This window comes from Tachypleus tridentatus, chromosome 13, assembly GCF_004210375.1.
Source record: "Tachypleus tridentatus isolate NWPU-2018 chromosome 13, ASM421037v1, whole genome shotgun sequence".
NCBI classification, from domain to species: Eukaryota; Metazoa; Arthropoda; class Merostomata; order Xiphosura; family Limulidae; genus Tachypleus; species Tachypleus tridentatus.
In genome coordinates, this window is record NC_134837.1 from 136,237,899 (window position 1) to 136,259,526 (window position 21,628).

Sequence of the window (21,628 nt, forward strand, 5' to 3'; positions counted from 1 at the left end):
TCTTCAAATCATTCTCTCAAAAGATATAACTTTTTCGAAAACCCCAACAAGCTTTCTGTAATGTTGTTAGAGAAGCTTTCCAGTTACACTAGCAAACAATCTGTAATGTTGTTAATAAAATTTAGCTTCCTAGTTACACTAAAAACCAATGTAATGTTGTTAATAAAGTAGCTTCCTAGTTACATTAACAACCACTGTGTAATCCAGAAAATACTAAACCTTGTGATTGATGAGTATCAGATATAAAAGACTGTTTAATATTGGTAGTTTTAAATAATTTGTTTTGTAAGTTAATATTTCATAACTGTTTAGTTCTTTTTCTATGGTAGGAGAATTTAAAGCAGATGATTACTGGAAGTTGTGTTTGTAAGTTATTGATTTGTTTGTTTGTTTATTGAATTTCGAGCAGAGCTACTCGAGGGCTATCTGCACTAGCCGTCCTAATTTAGCAGTGTACGACCAAAGGGAAGGTAGCTAGTCATCACCACCCATTGTCAACTCTTGGGCTACTCTTTTACCAACAAATAGTAGGATTGACTATCACATTATAATGCTCCCACAACTGAAAGGGTGAGCATGTTTGGTGCAACCTGGATTCGAACCCATGGCCCTCAGATTATGAGTCGAATGCCTTAACTCACCTGGCCATGCTGGGCCCAAGGCTATGGAGATTTCTAGAATGTCTCCATGAGATGTAAAAATAGCAGCGACCAGTTGATAGATCAAAGAAAGAGAAAAGAGCCAAAAGTAAAGCTGAGTGAAAGAGAGTTTCTGTCAAAGAATAATTAAAAAAGATAAAGTTAACTGTCAAAAGGAGCAAATAGCCTAATGTCTTGTCAAAAGATGTTCTAAAGCAACTGAACCTGCCTTGTAGACTTGGACAAAAAAGGACATAGGCTTTGATGTGAAAAGGAGACATGTATTGAAAGTAAGTTTAAATTTAAAAAAAGCAGAAGTATTGGATGTTCAGGATACAGCTGTGGTAACTCAGCATCATGAATTATACATCTATACTGTTGTAATAAAAGAAAAAGAGTGAGGAGAAAGGCAATAAGTGAATTATACACTGACATGCTTAAGATAAAAATAGAAAAAGATAGTTTTCAATTTCAACAGAATTCTAAAGCAACTGAATTGGCCTAAGTGGACTTTTAACAAGAAAAAAACTTTAGAGTATTTATGATACAAGTATGATATACATAGCATAAATAATTTTATACATATGTTTGACTTGTTTTGAATATATTGTTTAAAAGCAAGTGGAGTGAGTGCTGTTCATTTATTGTCAAATATATTACAGAAGAATTCTTAACCCAACACACACCTATATATAGAAAATGTTGAAAACAGTGGAAATAAGTAAGCCTATACTTTCACAACTGTAGTAGTGGTGCAAATAGTGTGGAAACTACCATCAGAACATATAATCACGTTAAAGTTTGACAAATTGACAGAAATTGGAAAATGTCTTGGGTTGAAAGATAGTGAACTGTTAGAGTTTGTTAAACAATAATGAGGACTAGATAGAGAAGAGTGGAAGAAACACCAAAAGAAGAAAATGAGAGAAAAAAATAAAAGGAGAAAAAAAAAGCACAAATTAAGACTGCAAACTCACCCAAAATAAGTTAGGAAGACCAAAAAATGACAACGGAGCCAAGGCCAGCTAACCCAGAATGCCCAAATTTGATGAACATAAAGATGACATGAACAATTTCCAGGAGGGATATGAAAGATTCATCCAAAGTCATATCTGGGACAAAGGTGACCATGCAACCTATCTCAGCTCACTTCTCACAGGAAAATGTCCAAAACTATATGCAGGCATAATGTCAGAAGATATCCTGGATCATGACAAATTATAGTTGGTTTAAATGAAACAACATTAACTTACTGAAGAAGGTTTTCACATGAAAGTCAGAGAAGACAAACCCAACACTGGGGAAACTGTATTTCAATTTGTGATATGTCTATGATGATACTTCACAAGATGGACTAACATGGTCAAATGTGACAATAGTTTTGAGGGACTGGCAGACTTACAAGTACAAGAACAGTTCATGATAAATAACAAATGCCAACCGACTTGACACTATTCCTATAGGAAAGAGCACCAAAAGATGTTGGGGAATTGGTCAAGCTGCCAGAACATTATATGGAAGTCAAAAGGAGGAAGTATAACTAGTAAGTTAAAAAATATTCAGTTAAATTTGAAAACAGTGATGGCTGATCAGAATCAGGAGTTTACAAAATGTGACAGATGATCAAATAAAAAAACAAAGTATGCTTGTGTGTGCTAACTGATAGGATAGCAACAAAGTTTCCCATAATAAAAAATAAAGGTGGATACTTTATATTATGCAGAAGACTTTAAAGGCATGTGTATCAATATATGACTTGGTGATAAGAAACATACCAAGTAGTTAAAATTTGAAGGAAGTGCAGAAGAAAGACCATTCACCAAATATAAACTTTGGGACGATGTGTGAAAGTCAAGTACAATAAAAAATGGAAAGAGATTTACAAAACAGAAAAGCTGAAAAGAAACACTTCTAATAATAAGAAGGCCAAGGGTCAACATTTTAAGATTGAATAGAAGGTTATAGTTCTTACCCCACAGCCAATGACAAACTCACTTGCCAGTGAAAAGGACCTTTCACAGTACAGGAAATGGTACATAAAATGCACCATAAAGTGAAAGTTGATGGAACAACCATGGTTTACCATATCAATCTATTGAAGAAATTCTTTGAGGGAAAAGAAATCCTAACAGATCCAGCTGTTGAGGTAGAGATGGTAATGGCAGGTATGGCTGTCACAGAAGTAAATCTGAAGACAGTGACTTTGACATAAGTGAAGAACTGACTGGTAAGGAAGAGCAAGATCTATTGTTCCAGTATACACACAGAACACAAAAGACCTCAGGCAACACAAAGTCAAGAGGAAGCCAAGGGAATCTATCAATGTGAAGCCCTATTGGAGACTCTGTGCTTGGAGAGATAAACAAAGGAACTGTAAATGTTAATGAAGACTATACCAGAAGACTTAATATTCTAAATATTTCTCTTGAAGTAGGCTTTATGTTAGATATAAAAGACTGTTTAGTGTAGGTAGTATTAATTAATTCATTTTTTGTGAGTTAATATTTCATTATTGTTTTGTTTTATAATAAAAGAGTTAAAGGCAGATGATCATTGGAATTTTAGTTTTGTAAGTTATTATTGTTGAGGCTATTGAATGTTGCATGCAATCCACTTACATTGAGGAAATAAATTTGTATAAGATCTAAGTAATAAACATAAATAGCAGTAAGCAGATGAGAAATCAGAGTAGGAAGAGTCACAAGTAAATCCAATTAAAAGTGTTTAAGTCAGAGATAGATTAGAAAACAAAGTTAACATGCGAATAGCCTAATAATTGATACGTTAAAAAGAGATTAAAATTTTTCTGACATTTTAGAAGAATGATTTGTTTCATCAAAGGGTGTTGTACAGCAGTTGAACCTGTTTGTGTGCAATTTGGCAAAAAGTAGATGATTATTTGGAAGTAGGCCTAAATATGAAAAAGACAAGTTAACCGTCACCATCACCTACAGCGTGTGTTAAGCTAAGGATTCTTCTACAGTAAGTGTGTGTGACTTTTGATGATAAATTTGATGGAAAATGAACAACATGCACTCCACTTTTTCAAATAATATATTCAAAATAAGTTACATGCATTATACATTAACTAATAAAATAAATGAATTAATACTACCTACACTAAACAGTCTTATATCTTACACACACTGTTGTAGCATATCTTATATATATGTTGATATGTACTGAATCTAGTGATTATGTAGATAGCAATGTAGCAGACATCGTACATACTGATAACCTGATAAATAGTAAACTTAGTGGTTCCTGTACAGAGTTGTAGCATACTGTACTTTATCCTCATGTTTTATATAATTTTTTTGGTAAACATGCACATAAAATCCAATTATCATACACTAAGTAGATGAGTAGATGATTGGGTGTCACATAGTAGCTTTACTTATAATATGATGTTTAAGGCAATATGGTTAGTTTTGAACATCTTAAAATCACAAAAGTTCATGATCAAAATGATTTCAAAACTTTTTTGTAGGACAGTTATTCCTGCTACTATAAATAGTTTTAAAAAATTCTAACAAAATGTAACAATGTCATATTGTATTCACTTATTTGCTTTTTTCCTTTTATTTTCTGTGTACAATAAATGTTGAAATATATGCACAAAGCTTTAACCAATTGAAAAATATCATCCAAATTCTAAATTATTGTTTACTCTTTGAAAACTAGATTTAACGGGTTTGAAAAATGAGCTATTATATACTCACAGATAATGTTTTCATGCTTGTAAGCTGAGCCTTTATCAGATCCATCAACATCTAAGAGAAAAAATTATACAAACACCTGATGTATTATTATTATTACAGGCAGCTTGCTTAAAATATTGAAACAGCCATATGTAAGTGAAACAGCAGGCAACTGTGGAAACTCTTACAAGTTTACTTTAGCAGTCGTTATAAAGAACAGCTATTATTTCTAAAGATCTAACCTTATTACTTACAATAAGCCTAATAATACATCACAAAATAAAAAATTAATCATGTTATTCTCAGTTGGTAAAAAACAAAATGAACCTATATTAGCAAGATGGTAGTTAAGTACACGGCTTTCTGTGTTGTATCCAACACAAGTATTGAAACCAAGTTTTTTTAAGCATAATAAGCTTTCTGCTTTATTGTTAAACCACTAGAGGGCAGGTAAAGGTGAATACATTTCAACTTAAGTTATACCTTTATTTGTCTGGTGGTAATTTTATACAAAATGTATATACTCATGTAATTCAACTGATGTTTAACCTTAATCATTAGCAAAAGGTTGTTCTGCTTTGTTCACATCAAATACGTAAATATTAAAATAATGTATTTCTTATTTTATTTAACTAGGCAACTTCTTATATAATTCCACTAAGCCTAATAATATGTCATTTTACATAATTTCTGATGTTGTTGCACAAAGCCAGATAGCTTTCTATTTCATGAGACTGACCCACTTACTTTTTTTGTGTTGATTAAAATGTTAACTTTATATTTCTTTTGATTAATGAAACCAGAATAAATACCAAGTTGCATTTAGAAAGCTATTAGAATGGATATTCTGATGGGGCTGCTTTTAGTTCTAGTACTAAAACATTTATTCCTCTTCAGATCTCCCTCCGGATCACAATTTAGTGTTGTACAGAAGATTGTCTAGGTGATGAGCAACATGAAATAAAGTTTGGGTCAAAATAATTTGGCAGTTACATAACAAATTAAAGTTACAAATAGAAAGTCAATAGCCTTTTTTAGTTAAAGGATCTCACTGTTGTGATGTCTCAGGTTCACTGACACACCTTTTATATTATTTCAATGCACAATCTGTTCAGACAGAAAATGTATTTCATATCATGCAATCTCCAAGAGACAAATATTTGGCTAATATAAACAGTAAGTGAATCACACATTTTTAAAACAAGTAGTTCTGCTAGTGCATATGATTACAGAGTTTAAAAAAGTATCAACAACTAACTACAAGTACAATTTAAATCACTGGTTCATTATCACTCTTACTTCCCACCTATATGACAATAACGTTCTTACTCTCTCAACTGTATCAAAACCCAGTAATGTATTGTGCAGCCAAAAAACCTGCAGAACACAATGTGTGTCATTTACAGAAGTGACAGTATAGCAATTTTCCACTTTTTATAGCTTGAACTATGGTTAAACTATCTACTCGACCATTACTTTACACACCCGATCTCAAGGCAGTTTATTAAGAAATACACTATATAAAATCTCCAATTTTGATTATTTTTTTCCTTTTTCTTTGGACCAAAAATATGGAAACTTCATTTGATAGAAAAACTAAGTTAACTTTTAAGGATCCTTTTTACAAATTTGGTACACAGAGAAATCTTTACAACCTATAATTAGGTGTCAAATTTGGTCTATGCATAAATCTTATTTACAAATTTATTTTACAAAAACTGCTCAAACCTGACAAATTTTTAGCATACGTATGCAAAATGTTGTGTGTATTATCAGTCTGAAAGTTTTTCTACGGCTTTATCTAAGGGTAAAAGTGGAATGATTTTAGTTTTTTGTCATTCAGATTAAAGATGGCTGATTTGGAGGAGCAAAACTATAGAGTGAAAGGTTAGCAACTTTTCAAAAAATTATACAGTGAATAGTTATTATTCATTATTTATTGCCAACTTTTAAGCAAAAGCTGTATTAGCTTCTTTTAATTAAAGAGTAATTAGCATAAATAGTGAGGCTTCATACCATAGTACTGAGTGTATACAGATAATGACAAGAAACTATTAATCTATATTCCATGGTGCTATCATAAAGAATAATTTACACTGTTTTAGAGAGGAAAACCTCTATGATAAAGTAAATATAGAAGAATATAGTAAAGTATGGGTTTGTTCCAAATAATAGAGTTGTGCTTCTATAGCTAATGTTGGATACAATCGAGTGTAACTTTCTTTCTTGATGTGGGCTTGTTGGGGTGTATTGACAAAAAGCCAAGATATCTAATCAAAAACACTTAAGTGAAGCCAAAAAAGGACTGAGCATGCTATTTAGAGGAATGAAATCAAAACTGGTGATAAAACATGTATAGAATTGATAAGAATTTTTACACCAAGTGTTCATTTGTTAGTTAACTAGGCCACAGTTTTTTGATTAACTTTGGATATAGTGTGAAAATAAAATATGCAGCCTAGCTTACTAATAAATGTTTATTTACTGTAAAATTATTATAAATGCTCTAAGTGTACTACTAGCAGGTTGGTTGCCAGTTTTGATTTCATTCTTTTAAGTTGCATGCTTAATTCTTTTTGGGCCATTTTTTTTTTTCATACTTAAGATGTATTAGATAATAGTTTATATATATAAACAAGTCCTTGCTGAGTAGCTAACATTTCTATGATGTGACTTATTATTTTGGTTGGTTGATTTAATGTTTTTTGGCACAAAGCAGCCAGGCTATCTGCATCAGATGTCTGGTAAAAAGGTAAAAATAAAGTAAATGTAGTAAAATTCATAAAAGGAAATGAAGGTAAAGCAAAACATCATTGAAAAGCATAAAACCAATGTTGACATCTAGTCTACAATGTTAAGAGAGAAACCAGAGTAAAAGAAGTTGTAAAATACTTTCTGTAGCATAATGGTAATTATCATAACCTGCCAGGAAGACTAACAGGTAAGTACAAGAACCACTGTTAGTCACCTGAAGTTAGCTTTTTCAGTCCTGGTTCTGGGTTGTGTGTCATTACAGCCATTATCAAAAAGTAAAGTAATAAAAGTGTTAAAAGACATGCAGCAAAAGTGTAATAATAACTCACCAGGATGATTAACAGATAGTTCAAATAGCAGCGTTAGTCACCTGAAGTTGGCCTTTCCAGTCCTGGTGTCGAGTTATTTAATGTTACAGCCATTTTCTGATTTCAAATCGAACTAGAGAGATTGTGACTCTTAAAGGTGAACCACAATAAAAAAGGTGAAATGAAGAAATATAAAACACTTAAATGACATTAAAAAGATTAATGGCCATTAAAAAACTAAAAACTTTATCAAAGTGGACAGTGTCATCATCACCAATAACACTGTTCAATGTTATGAACAAACCCTGGGACAGAACTAATGTGTAGTCTATTCAGAACAACTTCCTCCTTCCAATCCTTACAGAAGCAAGATGGCCAAAGTCCAATATATGGTTTTATTTGGAAAAGCTTGTTTTCACGTTGCTCACTCCAAGTCGACTGCCAGCTGGCACGGAGCTGAGCCTTGAGTACAGGACCATAGTCCATGTATGGAATAGGCACAGTGGTGATAGTGCCAGAGCAGATAGATTTAGTTGCTGTGTCTGCAAGCTCCTTCCCGAGAATACCAATGGGGCCTGGTATCCAGAAAAACTGGATAGAAGTAGACGTTAATTAGAAATGGGCTAGTTGGTTTTGAATATCAGTGAGAACAAGGTGTGAACCAACGTGAAGTGATTCCAGGGCCAGTACAGAACTAAGCGAGTCAGTATAAATAGTGCAGTTGGAGTACTGCTTAGCTTCAATATGATCCAGGGCAAGAGAAATGGCGTAATGTTCAGCAGTGAACACAGAAGCTGTAGAGGGGATTCTGCGCGCAACCACCAAACCACAATAAACTAATGGCAGAGAATACAGTCACCTGATTTGAAACCATCAATATAAATTATAATTGAAAGATTGTTCGAAAGATGTTCAGTAAATAAAAGATGGTACTTCCAATTGGGAGTATCTGCTTTTCTCAGATGACTTAAAGAAAGGTCACATTTGGGGGCTGTAATAAGCCATGGGGGGATGGGCTGACCAGTGGATTCTGCAATGTTATCCAAGGACAGACCCAATTCATCCAATTGCGCCTAGACATGAAGGCCAAAAGGAGCAATGGCAGTTCATCTGTTCTGAAAAAGTAAGGCCCACTGAGGAAAGAAAACACATCCCCAGGTGGGATGCTTTGGTAAGGAACAAAGTTTCAAAAAATACAGTAAAGACAGTTGCAAACGGCAAAGGTGCAAAGAAGGTTCGTGAGATTCCACGTATAAGCTCTGAACTGGGGATGTGCGGAAAGCCCCAGTGCAGAGTCGAAGTCCTTGATGATGAATGGGGTCCAGCATCTTTAAAGCCAAGGGTCTGGCAGAGCCATAGAGTCGAGCTTAATCAAATAAGAGCACGATATATTTTAAACATAGAACATCAATCCGCTCCCCAACTGGTTGTAGAGAGGACACGGAGGATGTTCAGTGCTCTTGTGCATTTGACCCGTAGCTGCTTTAAGTGTGGTATAAAGGTCAGCTTATGGTCAAAGATGAGCCCCAAGAACTTGGTATCAGGAACCACAGGCTGCAAAACTTCATCGATACGGAGTTCAGGATCAGGGTGAATATCCTGTTGGTGGCAAAAGTGCATGCAAATGGTTTTAGAGAGAGAGAAATTAAAGCTGTTCCCCGTGGCCCACTTCAGTACACAATCGAGGGCAGTTTGTAGTTGCCATTCAATATATCTCATGTTCGATGACTGACACGCTTGCAACAGAGAGAGGGAGTTGTTCAGTGATGGCATTAATCTTTATACTGAAAAGTGTGACACTCAAAAGACAGCCCTGAAAGACCCCAAGTTCCTGTACAAAAGAACGGGAAAGTGTCGAATCCACACGAACTTGGAATCTCCTGTCCATTAAAAAAAATTTATATAAACATGTGTAAATGGCCACGTAACCCATATATATGGAGGTCTCACAAAATGCCATACCTCCATGTTGTGTCATAAGCTTTCTCAATGTCATAGAATATTGATACAAGATGTTGTCATTTGAGAAAGGCTTCTCTGATTGACGTTTCAAGTTGAATTAGGTGCTCAATGGTGGAGTGCTGTCGTCGGAACCCACACTGGGTAGGTGGGAGGAGATTGTGTGATTCGAGGAACCAAACAAAACGAGCATTAACCATCCTCTCTAAGGTCTTACAGATACAGCTTGTCAAAGCAATTGGATGGTAGTTTGAAGGAATCTTGGGATCTTTCCAAGGCTTAGAGAAAGGTAAGATAATAGCCTGGTGCCAGGCATTAGGAAAAACATTCTCCTGCCAGATCTAGTTAAAACCAATAAGAATATCAAGAAAAGCAGGAGATAGATGGCACAACATGTCATAGTGTACATTATGTGGTACAACAGATGTACTGTCAGACTGATGATGGGTCATTTTCAGTTTCACCAGTGTAAAGGAACGATTATAGTCTAAAAGACAGTCAGTTTGAAAGGAAAGAGGTGAATGCTCCACCCGAGTCTTGATGGCCAAGAAGGTGGAGTAACAAGCAGAAGTGCTAAATACCCGGCAAAAGCTTTCACCTAAAGTATCGGTAATGCTCCAGACATAAGCTACCACTTGGCCATCAGAGAGTAAGATCGAGGGGGGGACAGAATTGTAGTGCCCACTGACCTTTCGAACCCTGTCCCATATGACCTTGGAACTGGTGGTAAAAGATATGCTAGTTGTGAACTTAACCCAAGATTCCTTCTGGCTTTGACGTCCTACCCACCTAGAATGTGCACGGGTTCTCTGGAAAGCGTTGAGGTTTGAAAGTGTGGGATATCTACGGAAAGTATCCCAGGCCCATTTTTGAGCCTTCTGTGCCATGGGGCAGGCAGGATTCCACCACGGACGAGGATGTAGTGGAAAACGTGTCGAGGTTTTAGGAATACATTGAGCAGCTGCTTGTATAATACAGTCAGTTACTGCTGCCACACACTCATCTATTGATGAGCGACAGTCAATGGCAGGATCAAGTTCTGCGAGAGCAGTGAAAGTGGACCATTCTGCCTGATCTAGCTTCCATCAGGGCACGCAGGTAGGGTGGCATCAACCACTGCCAGTCTCTCTCAAAAGTACAGGAAAATTATCACTGCCTCAAGGATTATTTTCAACCCTCCATGAAAAATGGGAGAATAATGAAGGGGAGCAAACCAAAAGATCAATAGCAGTAAAGGACTGACTAGGTGCATGGAAATAAGTAGAAGAAGCAGTATTGAAAAGAGAAAGGTTGTGATCAGAGAGAATACACTCTACAGAGTGACCCCTCCTATCAATAACAGCACTTCCCCAGAGGGGATGATGTCCGTTAAAGTCCCCCAAGATTAGAAAGGGAGACGGCAATTGTTCAACAAGAGCATCGAGGTCTGATTGATCATATGTCTCTCCAGGTGATAGGTAGAGAGAACAAACAGTGATGGTATGACCCACGAAAACAAGGATGGCTACGGCCTCTAAGTGGTGTGTTGAGTGACAAAGACAGGGTGAGCACATGCTGATCAACCAACAGTACCACCCCTTCATGTACTCATCCATCACACAGCCTGTCATTTCTATACAGAAAAAACTGCCAAAAGGTGACTGTATCAGCAGGTTTCAGAAATGTTTTTTTTAAGGAAAAACATACAGGATGGTAGGAAGCAATCTGTGTTTTGATGTCATCCAGATTAGAACGTAAACCTCAACAGTTCCATTGTATCAAGGTGACCATTTTTAATGATGTGTAGGTGAAGCAAGGGAAGGTCTATTGACCTTCATGGATCCTGACCTGGCTTGATTGGGCAGGTCTTTGTTATTGGAAGGGGATTCCAGTGACTGAGAATGAGAATGAATGATTGTTTTGCATCTTGGGGTGGGAGAAAAAGATGTATCTGAAGAAATGCCTGTACCTGGAACCAAAGGATGTGGATCTTGGGATTTGTTGGAATGTATTGGAGGAACAGAGATGGGTGTAAAAGTTGATTCATCAACTTTTTTAACCATGGAGGTCAAAAGGCTTTTCATTTGTTTTAAGAACGATTCTCTTGGAGGCACAGAGAGATCTGTCTGCACTCCCACTGTAGTTGTGGAATGAAGTGCAGCAGCATATGTCCGAGATGAAGTAGTGAACAGCAATTTCCAAGCCTCAGGATAAGTAATGTTATGAGTCGTTTTCAAAAGCTGCACCTCTTCTTCCTCCAACATTTAGGGCAAGAATGAAAGTAAAAAGGGTGAAAACCATTGCAGTTGACACAATGTGGGACCATGTGACACTCATAGGAATCATGGTCCTTGCCACCACAACGAGCACATGTCAGGAAACCATGAGAGGACATCTTTTAGTGGCCGAACCTCTGACATTGGAAACATCGGAGAGGGTTTGGAATGTACGGCTGTACCCTGCAAATTAATTAACCTGCCTTCATGGTGGCAGGTGCACGTGGTGATGTAAATGTCAAAACGAGGATATTTGTCGGCATTGTAACTCCATCTTTGAGAGTGGAGATGCACCTCACTGCATCCACTCCTTGAGTGGAGAGACCAGCAAGAATTTCTGACTCGGGGATGTTCTTCAAATCCCTCTCAACAATAACTCCTCATGATGAATTCAAAGTAGCATGAGGGGTAACCTCAATAGGTACATCCCCAAATGCCTTTGAATTCAAGAGTTCACTGTGTTTGGATGTGGATGTTTCAACCAATATGTCTCCAGATCGAAGCTTCTTTACTGACTTTGGAGAGCCAGCAAGTCCCTCTAGTCCCTTCTGAATAAAAAAGGGGAACATTTGCCCTAAAGGTTTTTCTGAAAGAGAATGTAATATAAGAAAATGGGGTACAGGTGTTGAAGATTGCTGCTCAGAGTCTTTAAGATGTGGTCGTTTACCTATTGACTGTTTTTTCACTATTTTATTTAAATTTTTTGTTGGAGGATCCATAGGAAAAAAGGACAATTTTGGCACCCACTAACCCCACACACCATGGAGCTCTACGATGGGGTGCAACAATGTCCACAACACCTGTTGAGAACTTCCAACACTGGTACTTGGTTGACTAGCCTAAGTGGACCAGCCGATTGACCCAAGGGGGCACCCAAAGGCCACCCGTCTACAGGAATTCAAGGCCAAAGTGGTGTGTTAGGGGTGGACCCCTCAACCACCAGGATCCTCTCCTCCCCTTCACGGGTCGCCATGCATGCAAACACGTAGGTGGATGTTTAGATCCCAGAGGAGGTAACCTGAAAGAACAGAACCTTCCCTGGAAGGTCCCCTCACCACGTACAGGAATCCACACCGAGGGGATTTATTAGAATTGGGATATTTGATCTCCGAATAACAAAATTATGAGTACTTCTTTCCAATTACAAATATTCAGTGTTGTCCCTCACTATCTTTTCAGGGTAACACAAAAGCTGCACAAAATTATGACATTTTTGGTTTCCCCTTGCTGTGATGTTTCTTAGTCCTGTTTGTATTTCATTTACTGCTCTTCTTTCTATTTTTGTTAAAGTAATTTGCTTTGGATGTCATAAACCTTACAATGGCTGGTGAAGTTACATTCTATGTAAGGATCCTAGAATGCAGAACTAATCAACCTTATGTGTGACATTTTTAGAGTGAATGAACAGATTGTTATAACATTCAAGTTGTAGTATCTCAGGTGGTAAACTTTTCTAGCTAACAGTGTTGGTGGTCTTCTTGGCATCATCTGTGAAACTGGTTTTACAACAACAAAAATAAATTTCAAAGACATGTTGGTAGGACATCTACTATAGCAAGTCATACAAAACCAACTCTCAAGTTATCTGGAAAACAAGCTTAACCCAGTAAAGTGTGCTCCACATCCTCAAGGAAACACACTTTCCATTGTTACAACTTTCACATTTCACAAGTCAACAAAAGATGATCTATATATGTGCATGTGGTGTTTTATGAACAGTTGATGGTGAAAGAGGATGTGAATGGACAAACAACATTCCACAAGTTGATAGAATATGATTCAGGTGTGTGTGTTTGGAATTTTATAAAAGGTTAATGGTATAGGATGAGTTTCATGAGCCCTTTACCAAGAAAAGCTTTGGACAGATAATATAATATTTTACACAAATGGTGAAATGAAATATGATTTTCACTACAGGTTCCCAAAACCCACAGAAATTCATGACTGGAGTAGAAAATAGTTATACATTCATTATTTTGCTTTACTGTTTACCAACAGGACTACTGATTTGAAAACAGCCTTGCACTATTGCAAGGTCTGAAGTTTTAGAAGGAAAAATACCACCACATTATATACTGGATGTGGATGTTGCTTTTTGTACCAGGTGGATATGGTATGATCTACATCTCTCTTATTCTTTCACTATTAAATACAACAAACATGTTGTTTGTCACACATCTAAATAATCTGAAATATACTTAAAACAAAAAACTGAAACAGCCATGACACTAAGTGCTACAGAACAAGGCCCACAAAAGAATGATATTGTGTTGTTACACAAAATGGTAATCATTTAGAACAGCTGTTCCTGCAAGATTTAAAAGTAGTGGTGGTATATAATTTTTGCATGATTCTGTATTAATTTGTCGATCCTACTCATAAACTTTACTTTTTAGTTACACATGTTCAAAACTTCAAAATGCATTTTGTCCTCCAAACCAAGACATATAAAACATTACAGGAATAAAGTACAAAAAAACAGGATTAATATCATAATTTATTTGTAATTAATTATAATTAATTGATAATTTTCTATTTAAAGAATGAAAAAGGTAAAATTCTTAAAAAGTTAGAAATTCAAAGTACAACTCAATAAACGACTTTGTTAACACACAATCAGCAAATTTGAAAACTCAGAAGATTGGGTTAATTATGTAGGAAAATGAAACTTATTTTCAAACTAATAAATAAAATAATAATAAAAAAAGTCTGTTGATATTATATTTTGTATCTACTATACTTAAGCCATCCCTCCTCAGATATTTGTATGCCAATTCCACTAGCATTGAACCATCTAATAGCCACCTTGAAGGAAGAAAAAATAGGTGAAACTTGATACACTATGAAGACAGAAGTGCTACTCTGCAATTAAGTAATTTTTTTCAAAAATAACTATGCTGATATACTAGTGAAAGATCAGTATGGTATCTGCCAACATTTATAATGTTTACAGGTCTGTATCTTCTCATGGGTTCATCATTGGTTGACATCTGTAATGCTGTATTTATGAGATTTATAGGTATAACCTTTCACAAATGGTTCACCATGTTTCATCTCCTGATATCTACAGCATTGGAGAAAGGCAGTAATCAACTGTATCTCTGAAACAAACAAACAACTAATTACTTTTATAAACTGTATCTACATTTTGTCATTGTAACATCTATAGCACAGAAACATGGTAATATTCACTCACATCTACAAGACAAACAGCTACAAACCTTTACAGACTGGTTCCTCACCACTCCACTTCCCATCTTTTTGACAGTAACGTTTTTTTTCTCCATAAAGTTTATATCCATTATCACAACTGTATACTGCCTTGGAATTATAAATCTTTTCTGAATAGTGAACATCTCCATGCTGTGGCTTTTGAGGATCAAGACAATAAGTCACTAAACAATCAAACAAAATGATTTTCATTGTTATATTTCTAATCTTTTGAATCAAATACATAGAAAAAACACTTAAGTATTTAAAAAATGATATCGTTGTCAAGATTTATCACTTAGGTTAATAAGGACAAAACCAAACTGATCATTAGGTGACAATCCTTGGGGTTGCACTACTGGGTGCTGACCCTTTCATATGGAAACCATCTGCTCCATGGGAGATGAGAGTTCCTTTACTGATGTTATCAGTGGCCCTTTGGCTGTGTACTGTCTTAATAGTTACCCATACTCTTCTTTTCCTAACTACAACATATGGTACTTTGTTTTCCAGCAGGCTGGTTCCTTCTGAATGCAGATGAAGACTCTCCAGGGTTACCACCTTAACCTTTCTGGTGCAGATGAATTTGATACTCTGTCAGTAGAGTAATGCTGGATTTCATAAAGGGACTTCTAATGTGAACTTCTAAGCTTCCTTGTTTAGATTTATCCTATCCTGCCATGACACGTGCATCCAAGCAATAATCTTATACAGACGCTTTGCTTTCTACCATCCACATGGGAAATCAACCACTCTGAATCCTATTCAGAACTTCTTGTGAGTCAATTACAAATAATTTGTTGGTGACACTTTATATGTGATTTACTGCTTTCAGAATTTCAGGTGAGAGACTGCTTCATGGCTTCCAGCTTTATTCTTGTACTCCTTCTGGAAAGCTTCAATGCTTTCCAGGCTTATTTAAAATATTGATACACTAGACAATGGATACCCAACCAGTTCTCTCACTATCTGTGGTGTAGGAATCATCCACATCCTTTAGCAGTATCAAACATTTATTCCACATAGAGGTAAATTATTTTAGTGGTAGCTGAACAGCATCTGTTCACCCATAACTGTCTCTTCAAGCATCTCCTGTTGGACATTATCTGCATAATTGTTGTGAAGCTACATTGTCCCAGTTGAAAAAGGCAGTAGTTCAATAATGCAATGCATGGTATTTACACTACTTGTAAGCACTGTTAGTATTCTTTGAGGCATTATTAATAGCTTTGATAGAGATGGCTGTGCTACATCTCATTATCAGTTTTAAACAGCTGTTTTGTATCTAGCTGTGTAACACTAACATTCATATATTGCTAATGAAGTTCAGTTGTTTGTCATGTGTTATTCCTAAATACCTCATCACTTCTTCCAGAATGACAATGCTCACACAAGGTTGTAATGGCAGAGGAAGAGAAAGAAGAACCATGATGAAAAATACAAAAGATGGTGGGCAAGACTGTGTAATATCCAGCCATTACATAGACCAACAATCTCTGATCAAACAACATGATAAAGAAATCCAAAAAGAAGGCAACCCAAGATGCCCAGAGACAGAGAGTGCTTGATGGACCACTTGGAATAAATATGACACTGTAACAGGGAATGGAAAGAAAGTGAAAGAAAAAAATCGAGTAGCAAAAAAAAAAAAAAAAGAAAAAAAAAAGGCAACATAATAAGAAAAACTGTCCAGTGAGTAAGGAATAGTCAAGTCTATGGGCAAAGATGAAGGGCAACACTCTCAGATGAATGAGTATTGTAGAAAGTAGGATTAACAAGAACCTCAATAATGGAAGAAGATTAAATCAGTATGGTTTAGTCAACAAGCCATGACAAGGAATGTTATCTAACATAACCAAGATGTAGGGGGAAGGCATATAGCATGGAAAACAAAGAAAAGGAGAGACCATTAAAGGATGAGGATGTCCACAATCAAAGCAGCAGAAAGTGAGTCTGGGGAGCAAAAGAAGTGAGGTAATCAGATAACACTCTATGACTTGCAGATGAAATGGAAGTGTGAAGTAACCCAGAGAGGAGTGAGTGAGGCTCTAAAACCCAAAAGTTTCAATACTGTTTCCATGAGAAGATAGAAGTGGTGGGGATCAGAAGGTGGAGGCAAAATAATTGGGAAAGGAAACAGGACGAAGAGAAGAAAAGTGAAGAGAGATAGGCTGAGTAAGAACCTGAGTGAAAAAGTGAGCCTTAGTAACGGCTACGGAAGACAGAAAGTCAACTTAAAAGCTTGCTTCTGATTCCAGGGATTGATGAACTAAGAAGGCAGAAGGGAAGCAACAATAAGCCATGTTAGGAGAATCACAGAAACAAGGACAATGATGCAGGGAAAAGTAGAAACAGCGCTGAGACAAGATCTTAGCATGGATACTAAAGTCAGGTCATGGAGAAACAATATAACTAAAACATAAAAGCATGGAATAAAGATCACATACAAAGGCAGAACATATGAGAAAATTGTGGTAGAAAACTGATAGAATCAGCAAAGAGAAATAAAGCCAAACTTAGCAGTGGAAAAAAGTTGGAAACACCCTCACCTCCTGGTTGGACTCAGGAATGGAAAACACAACAGACAGAGGAACTTGGAAGGATAGCAAAATCTATTAGCAGTGAAAATTGGTTGCAATGTCCTACAGAAACATAGAATCTGCAGCAGTCATAGATGAGTTAAAAGGTGTGAGGAATTTTGAAACAATGTTGTATGGTTTCATGAGTTCTGCAAATAACTATAATGGAGGGCATAAACTAGTATCATTCCAGATGAAATGTTAGATTTGTGAACAGAACCACAACCATAGAAGGATGAAGCTGCAAAAACGTGAGAGGGAAGGGTGGAAAAACAAAGGGAAAAAGTAACCTTAACACAATGTACGGAGCATAACTGTTCAGGAAAAAAATAAAAGTGAGAAGTAAAATCATGAATCTCACAAAAGTTGAAAATAAAGAACTATCATGCACTGAAATAAAAAAATAGTTAGAAAGATACTAGACACTATAATGAAGGGCACTAAATCAAATAACAACCAGAGGTTGTCTAAAATCATTAAAAATTGAGAAACAAAATTAGACAAGTCTGGTAACAGCAGCAGAGTTTAAGAATGAAACTAATTTTGAGTGCAAGTGCTTATGAGGATATTATAAAGTGCAAAGTGCATGGAGAACATGTTGCCCTGCTTTTGATGGAGGGCTACTGATGCACCATATACCAGCACAATTCAACCTGTGATTTAGATGGGAGATGAATCAAAATTAGTGGAATGTGCACAATATTAGAGGCAGCCAAGCAAGTTAGCTACTGTGAGGAGATGCAAGATGTTTTGTAAAAATATTTTCATAAGACTGCAATTATTCAACACTAAACTGTATTGCCAAAAATACTAGCTGTTAAAGACAGTGTAGCAACACTTGTAATGTTACTGCACAAGATCAGAATCTGCAATAAATGATGTTAGATTAACTAGCAAAGTTGTATCTGAATGTTTAGTCTCAAAACTTGTATATTTAGCTACTTACACTTTTTCTACTAACCTTTACATATAGGAGGACTTTTAGACCAAGCACCAGTATCTAGACATGTAACTCTTACTTCATCTTCTGTTCCAACACATCGGAATGTGGCAATGGCACCACCATGGTTTCCACCTGTTATCTGTATGACCTCACCACCAGGAATGTTTGGGAAAGGGCATGTAGTCTCTGGAAGAATTGTATGTGATATCTAGATTTAACTTCATAAGATACACTTAAGGTAGAACTAGATACTAAATTCAGACCTAAGACAGGAAGTCTTACAGAAGAAGTGCAAAATTAAATTTTATAGTCAGAACTGAGAAATATCAGGCAGTTTTACAGCAAAATTTGGCATGGAATTTACACTTGAAAAGTACTTACAGTCACTAGAACAAGTTTTTGAGACTGATTTAGGGTTACAAGCAACTGACGGAGTTACAGACTACAGATTTACTAAATATTTCTAATTTGCTGCCTAAGGTAAAAACCAATGATGCTGATCCTCACAAACCACTCAGTAAATGTGTTGGCATGTTAGCACTTATCCCATGTTTATCTTTATAAACTGTACTTTGAAATAATTTTGAAAAGAAGTACAATTTTCTAAGTGAAAAGTTACTAAAGCACACACATTTGATACCTAAATCTTCAGAAAAATAACAACAAACCACATTAAGCTCATAAGTTTGTGATTAATTCCTTAAAAAGAAGAAAGAACATACTAATTAAATTAAGGGTCTGAAATAACTGTCCAGGTACCTTAAGTAGTATCTTAACTATACAGAAAAAAGCTAGCAAGGAGTTATCATATGGTACTGGTATATGCTATAAAAATCAATTTAATAGCACTCCTAAAAAAAACATTAAGTTTTGTTGTCATACCAGGGCTCAAAAAATAGAGAACTGTTAGTAGAGCAGAGTTTGCACACAATCTTTATGTGATGTTGGTTAAACTCTCCAACAAATTGCTGTAGACTTGAAATGTTCTCCAAACATTTTTAAGTGTACCCTAGATTGCAAGACTGAGACAGATAAGGTTAAAAATAGGAAAGGAAGAGGCAGAACATCAAAACCCAATGATACTGATGTTAAGTATCTTTGTCTGTGTAGTCTTTGGGACAAAAGAGACTGCCTCTGATCTCAAGCATGAGATAATTGATCATGAACCAAATGACAGAAAAGTGTCCAGATCTATAGAATCAAGAAGACTTAATGAGAATGGAATATATATTTGGTCGTGTAGCAGTAAAAATCTTTACTTTGATCTTCAAATATTGTGAAGAGATTAAATTTTATTAAAAAGTACAAAAACTAATTGAAAAAGAGTATTATGAACAGATGAGTTCAAAATATTTGGAGGCAACAGGAAATATTTGTAAACTAGATGGAATAGTGCAAGTACCATCAGATACTGATCCATCATGGTTTGTGTACTATTGATAAAGGATTCTAATACCATGATAATGACCCCAAGCAGCCTATGCAGAAATTAATTAGCTAAAAAAGAAGCTGTTGGAATCATTCAAATGATGAAATGTCCCTCACAGAGCCCATTCGAGCAAATGTGGGATTTGATAGATTAAAAACTTGATAAATAAAATGCTATCACCAAAGAAACTTTATGGAATGTATAAGTGACATCAGGAGTAAAATCTCAAAGGACATTTTGATAAAATATGTTGCCTGAAAGATTGTCTACAGCTATTACAGCAAAAGGGGGAGCACACAAAATATTAACTGTTTGCTGAATTCAAACACTTCCACTAAGTTTCTGTTGTACTAAATATAAAGATTAATAGCATTTTGATGTTTCACCTGTGATTTACCTCCTATTGTTCTTTGTAGCCTGAAATCTAATTTCTGACTTTGTCCTAATACTTTTGTACAGTACTACATACATATATACATATATGAATAAATGGGTATAGAAAAAGTTTTAATTTATGCCTATAAGATATAATATTAATTGACAACATAGAAAATTTACAACTTGAACGAAATGGTAAAACAAACACTTACTTTATTTTAAATTATTATTCTCTCATATCTTGAACTAGCTAATTGAACTCAAAGATTAGTTTTAGCTTATTTTTTAAGTATTTTATCTTGCTAAATAGAAAAATTCACTTCTAAGATCCAGTTCACAAGAAACAAATTGTTAGACACAAGTGAAAATTAGCAAAGTAAATCTGTCAACTTATTAGATTTTCTTTTTGGTGGTCTGGGCAAAAATCCAAGCTATTTCACTAAATATGCTATCTATATCATTAGAAAGCCTATATTTAGTGTGCTTTATAATGAGTTTTAATTTCTACCAAAGTATTGTAAACTGCATACATAAGTGTAGAGTTATGCAATGAGTTATTACTGTAAAATTCACAGCATAGCAATATTTTCTAGAATTGGGTAGCTGCCAACTTTTATAATATTTATATGTACAAACCTTCACAAGTTGGTGCCTCACCACTCCACTGCTCATCTGCTTCACAAAAGCGTTCTTTTTCTCCACGAAGTTGGTAGCCACTATCACAACTGTATTTTGCTTTTGATTGATATGTCTTTTTACTGTAACTAACTGATCCATGCTCCGGTCCTTGAAGGTCATGACATTCGATTACTGGAAAACAACATTACTGTTGTTATTATTATTATTCTAGTATGTTTGTTTGTTCTGGAAGAAAGAATCTCACACATCACATAATGTTTCTTTATTCTTGGCTAACAGTAAAGACAATCCCAGGATTAATTATTCTATTTCAGGTCTTGGTTAACATTATAGAAAACTTAGTATCAGTTATGCTATTTCAGGTCTTAGCTAACATTAAATGGAAATAGCCTGACCCAAAAAGCTTCAGAAAACAACCAATTTAAGTCAAAGATAAATAGAAACAAGAGAGGTAAAGTATGTGTTGTCACAGATGAACAACAGCTTAACGCTTACAGACCAAAGAGTGGATATCTGTAGTTGCCAAGTGATGAGCACCTGTGTTCTACGATAATCTCAACAATATCACATTGATGAGAAAGCTTCAAAAATCAAATTTTTTTAAAAATAATATTATGGTCACAAAAAGTGAAAATAAAATGTTACATGTACTTGGAAACTGTTTTAATGAGAATTTGACTAAATGATATTTTGATTGAAACTGGATGAGATAGCTCAGCGCTTTTCTAATATTAAAACATTTACAAAAAGAAAAATGGCAGAAATGTAGTAGCAAATACAAGGTGTGTTAGATGTCACAATTACAAATACAAGGTGCATAGGCTGTCACAATTAC

At 35.5% G+C, this 21,628-nt stretch overlaps 1 protein-coding gene across 4 annotated transcripts in view; it reads right to left on the bottom strand.

The window, feature by feature from the left end:
* LOC143239591 (protein lev-9-like) overlaps positions 1-21,628 on the bottom strand; it is a 46,188-nt gene that overhangs the window by 3,834 nt on the left and 20,726 nt on the right. Inside the window, exons 4-7 of one of the 4 annotated variants that reach the window (XM_076480814.1) lie at positions 20,791-20,964; positions 18,366-18,533; positions 14,837-15,010; positions 4,361-4,411 (exon numbers count right to left, since the gene is read on the bottom strand). In XM_076480814.1, the coding sequence (XP_076336929.1) occupies positions 4,361-4,411; positions 14,837-15,010; positions 18,366-18,533; positions 20,791-20,964 (567 nt within the window). Of the gene's footprint in view, positions 1-4,360; positions 4,412-14,539; positions 14,717-14,836; positions 15,011-18,365; positions 18,534-20,790; positions 20,965-21,628 lie in introns of those variants that run through there. The other 3 variants (XM_076480813.1, XM_076480812.1, XM_076480815.1) reach the window with 3 other exon arrangements.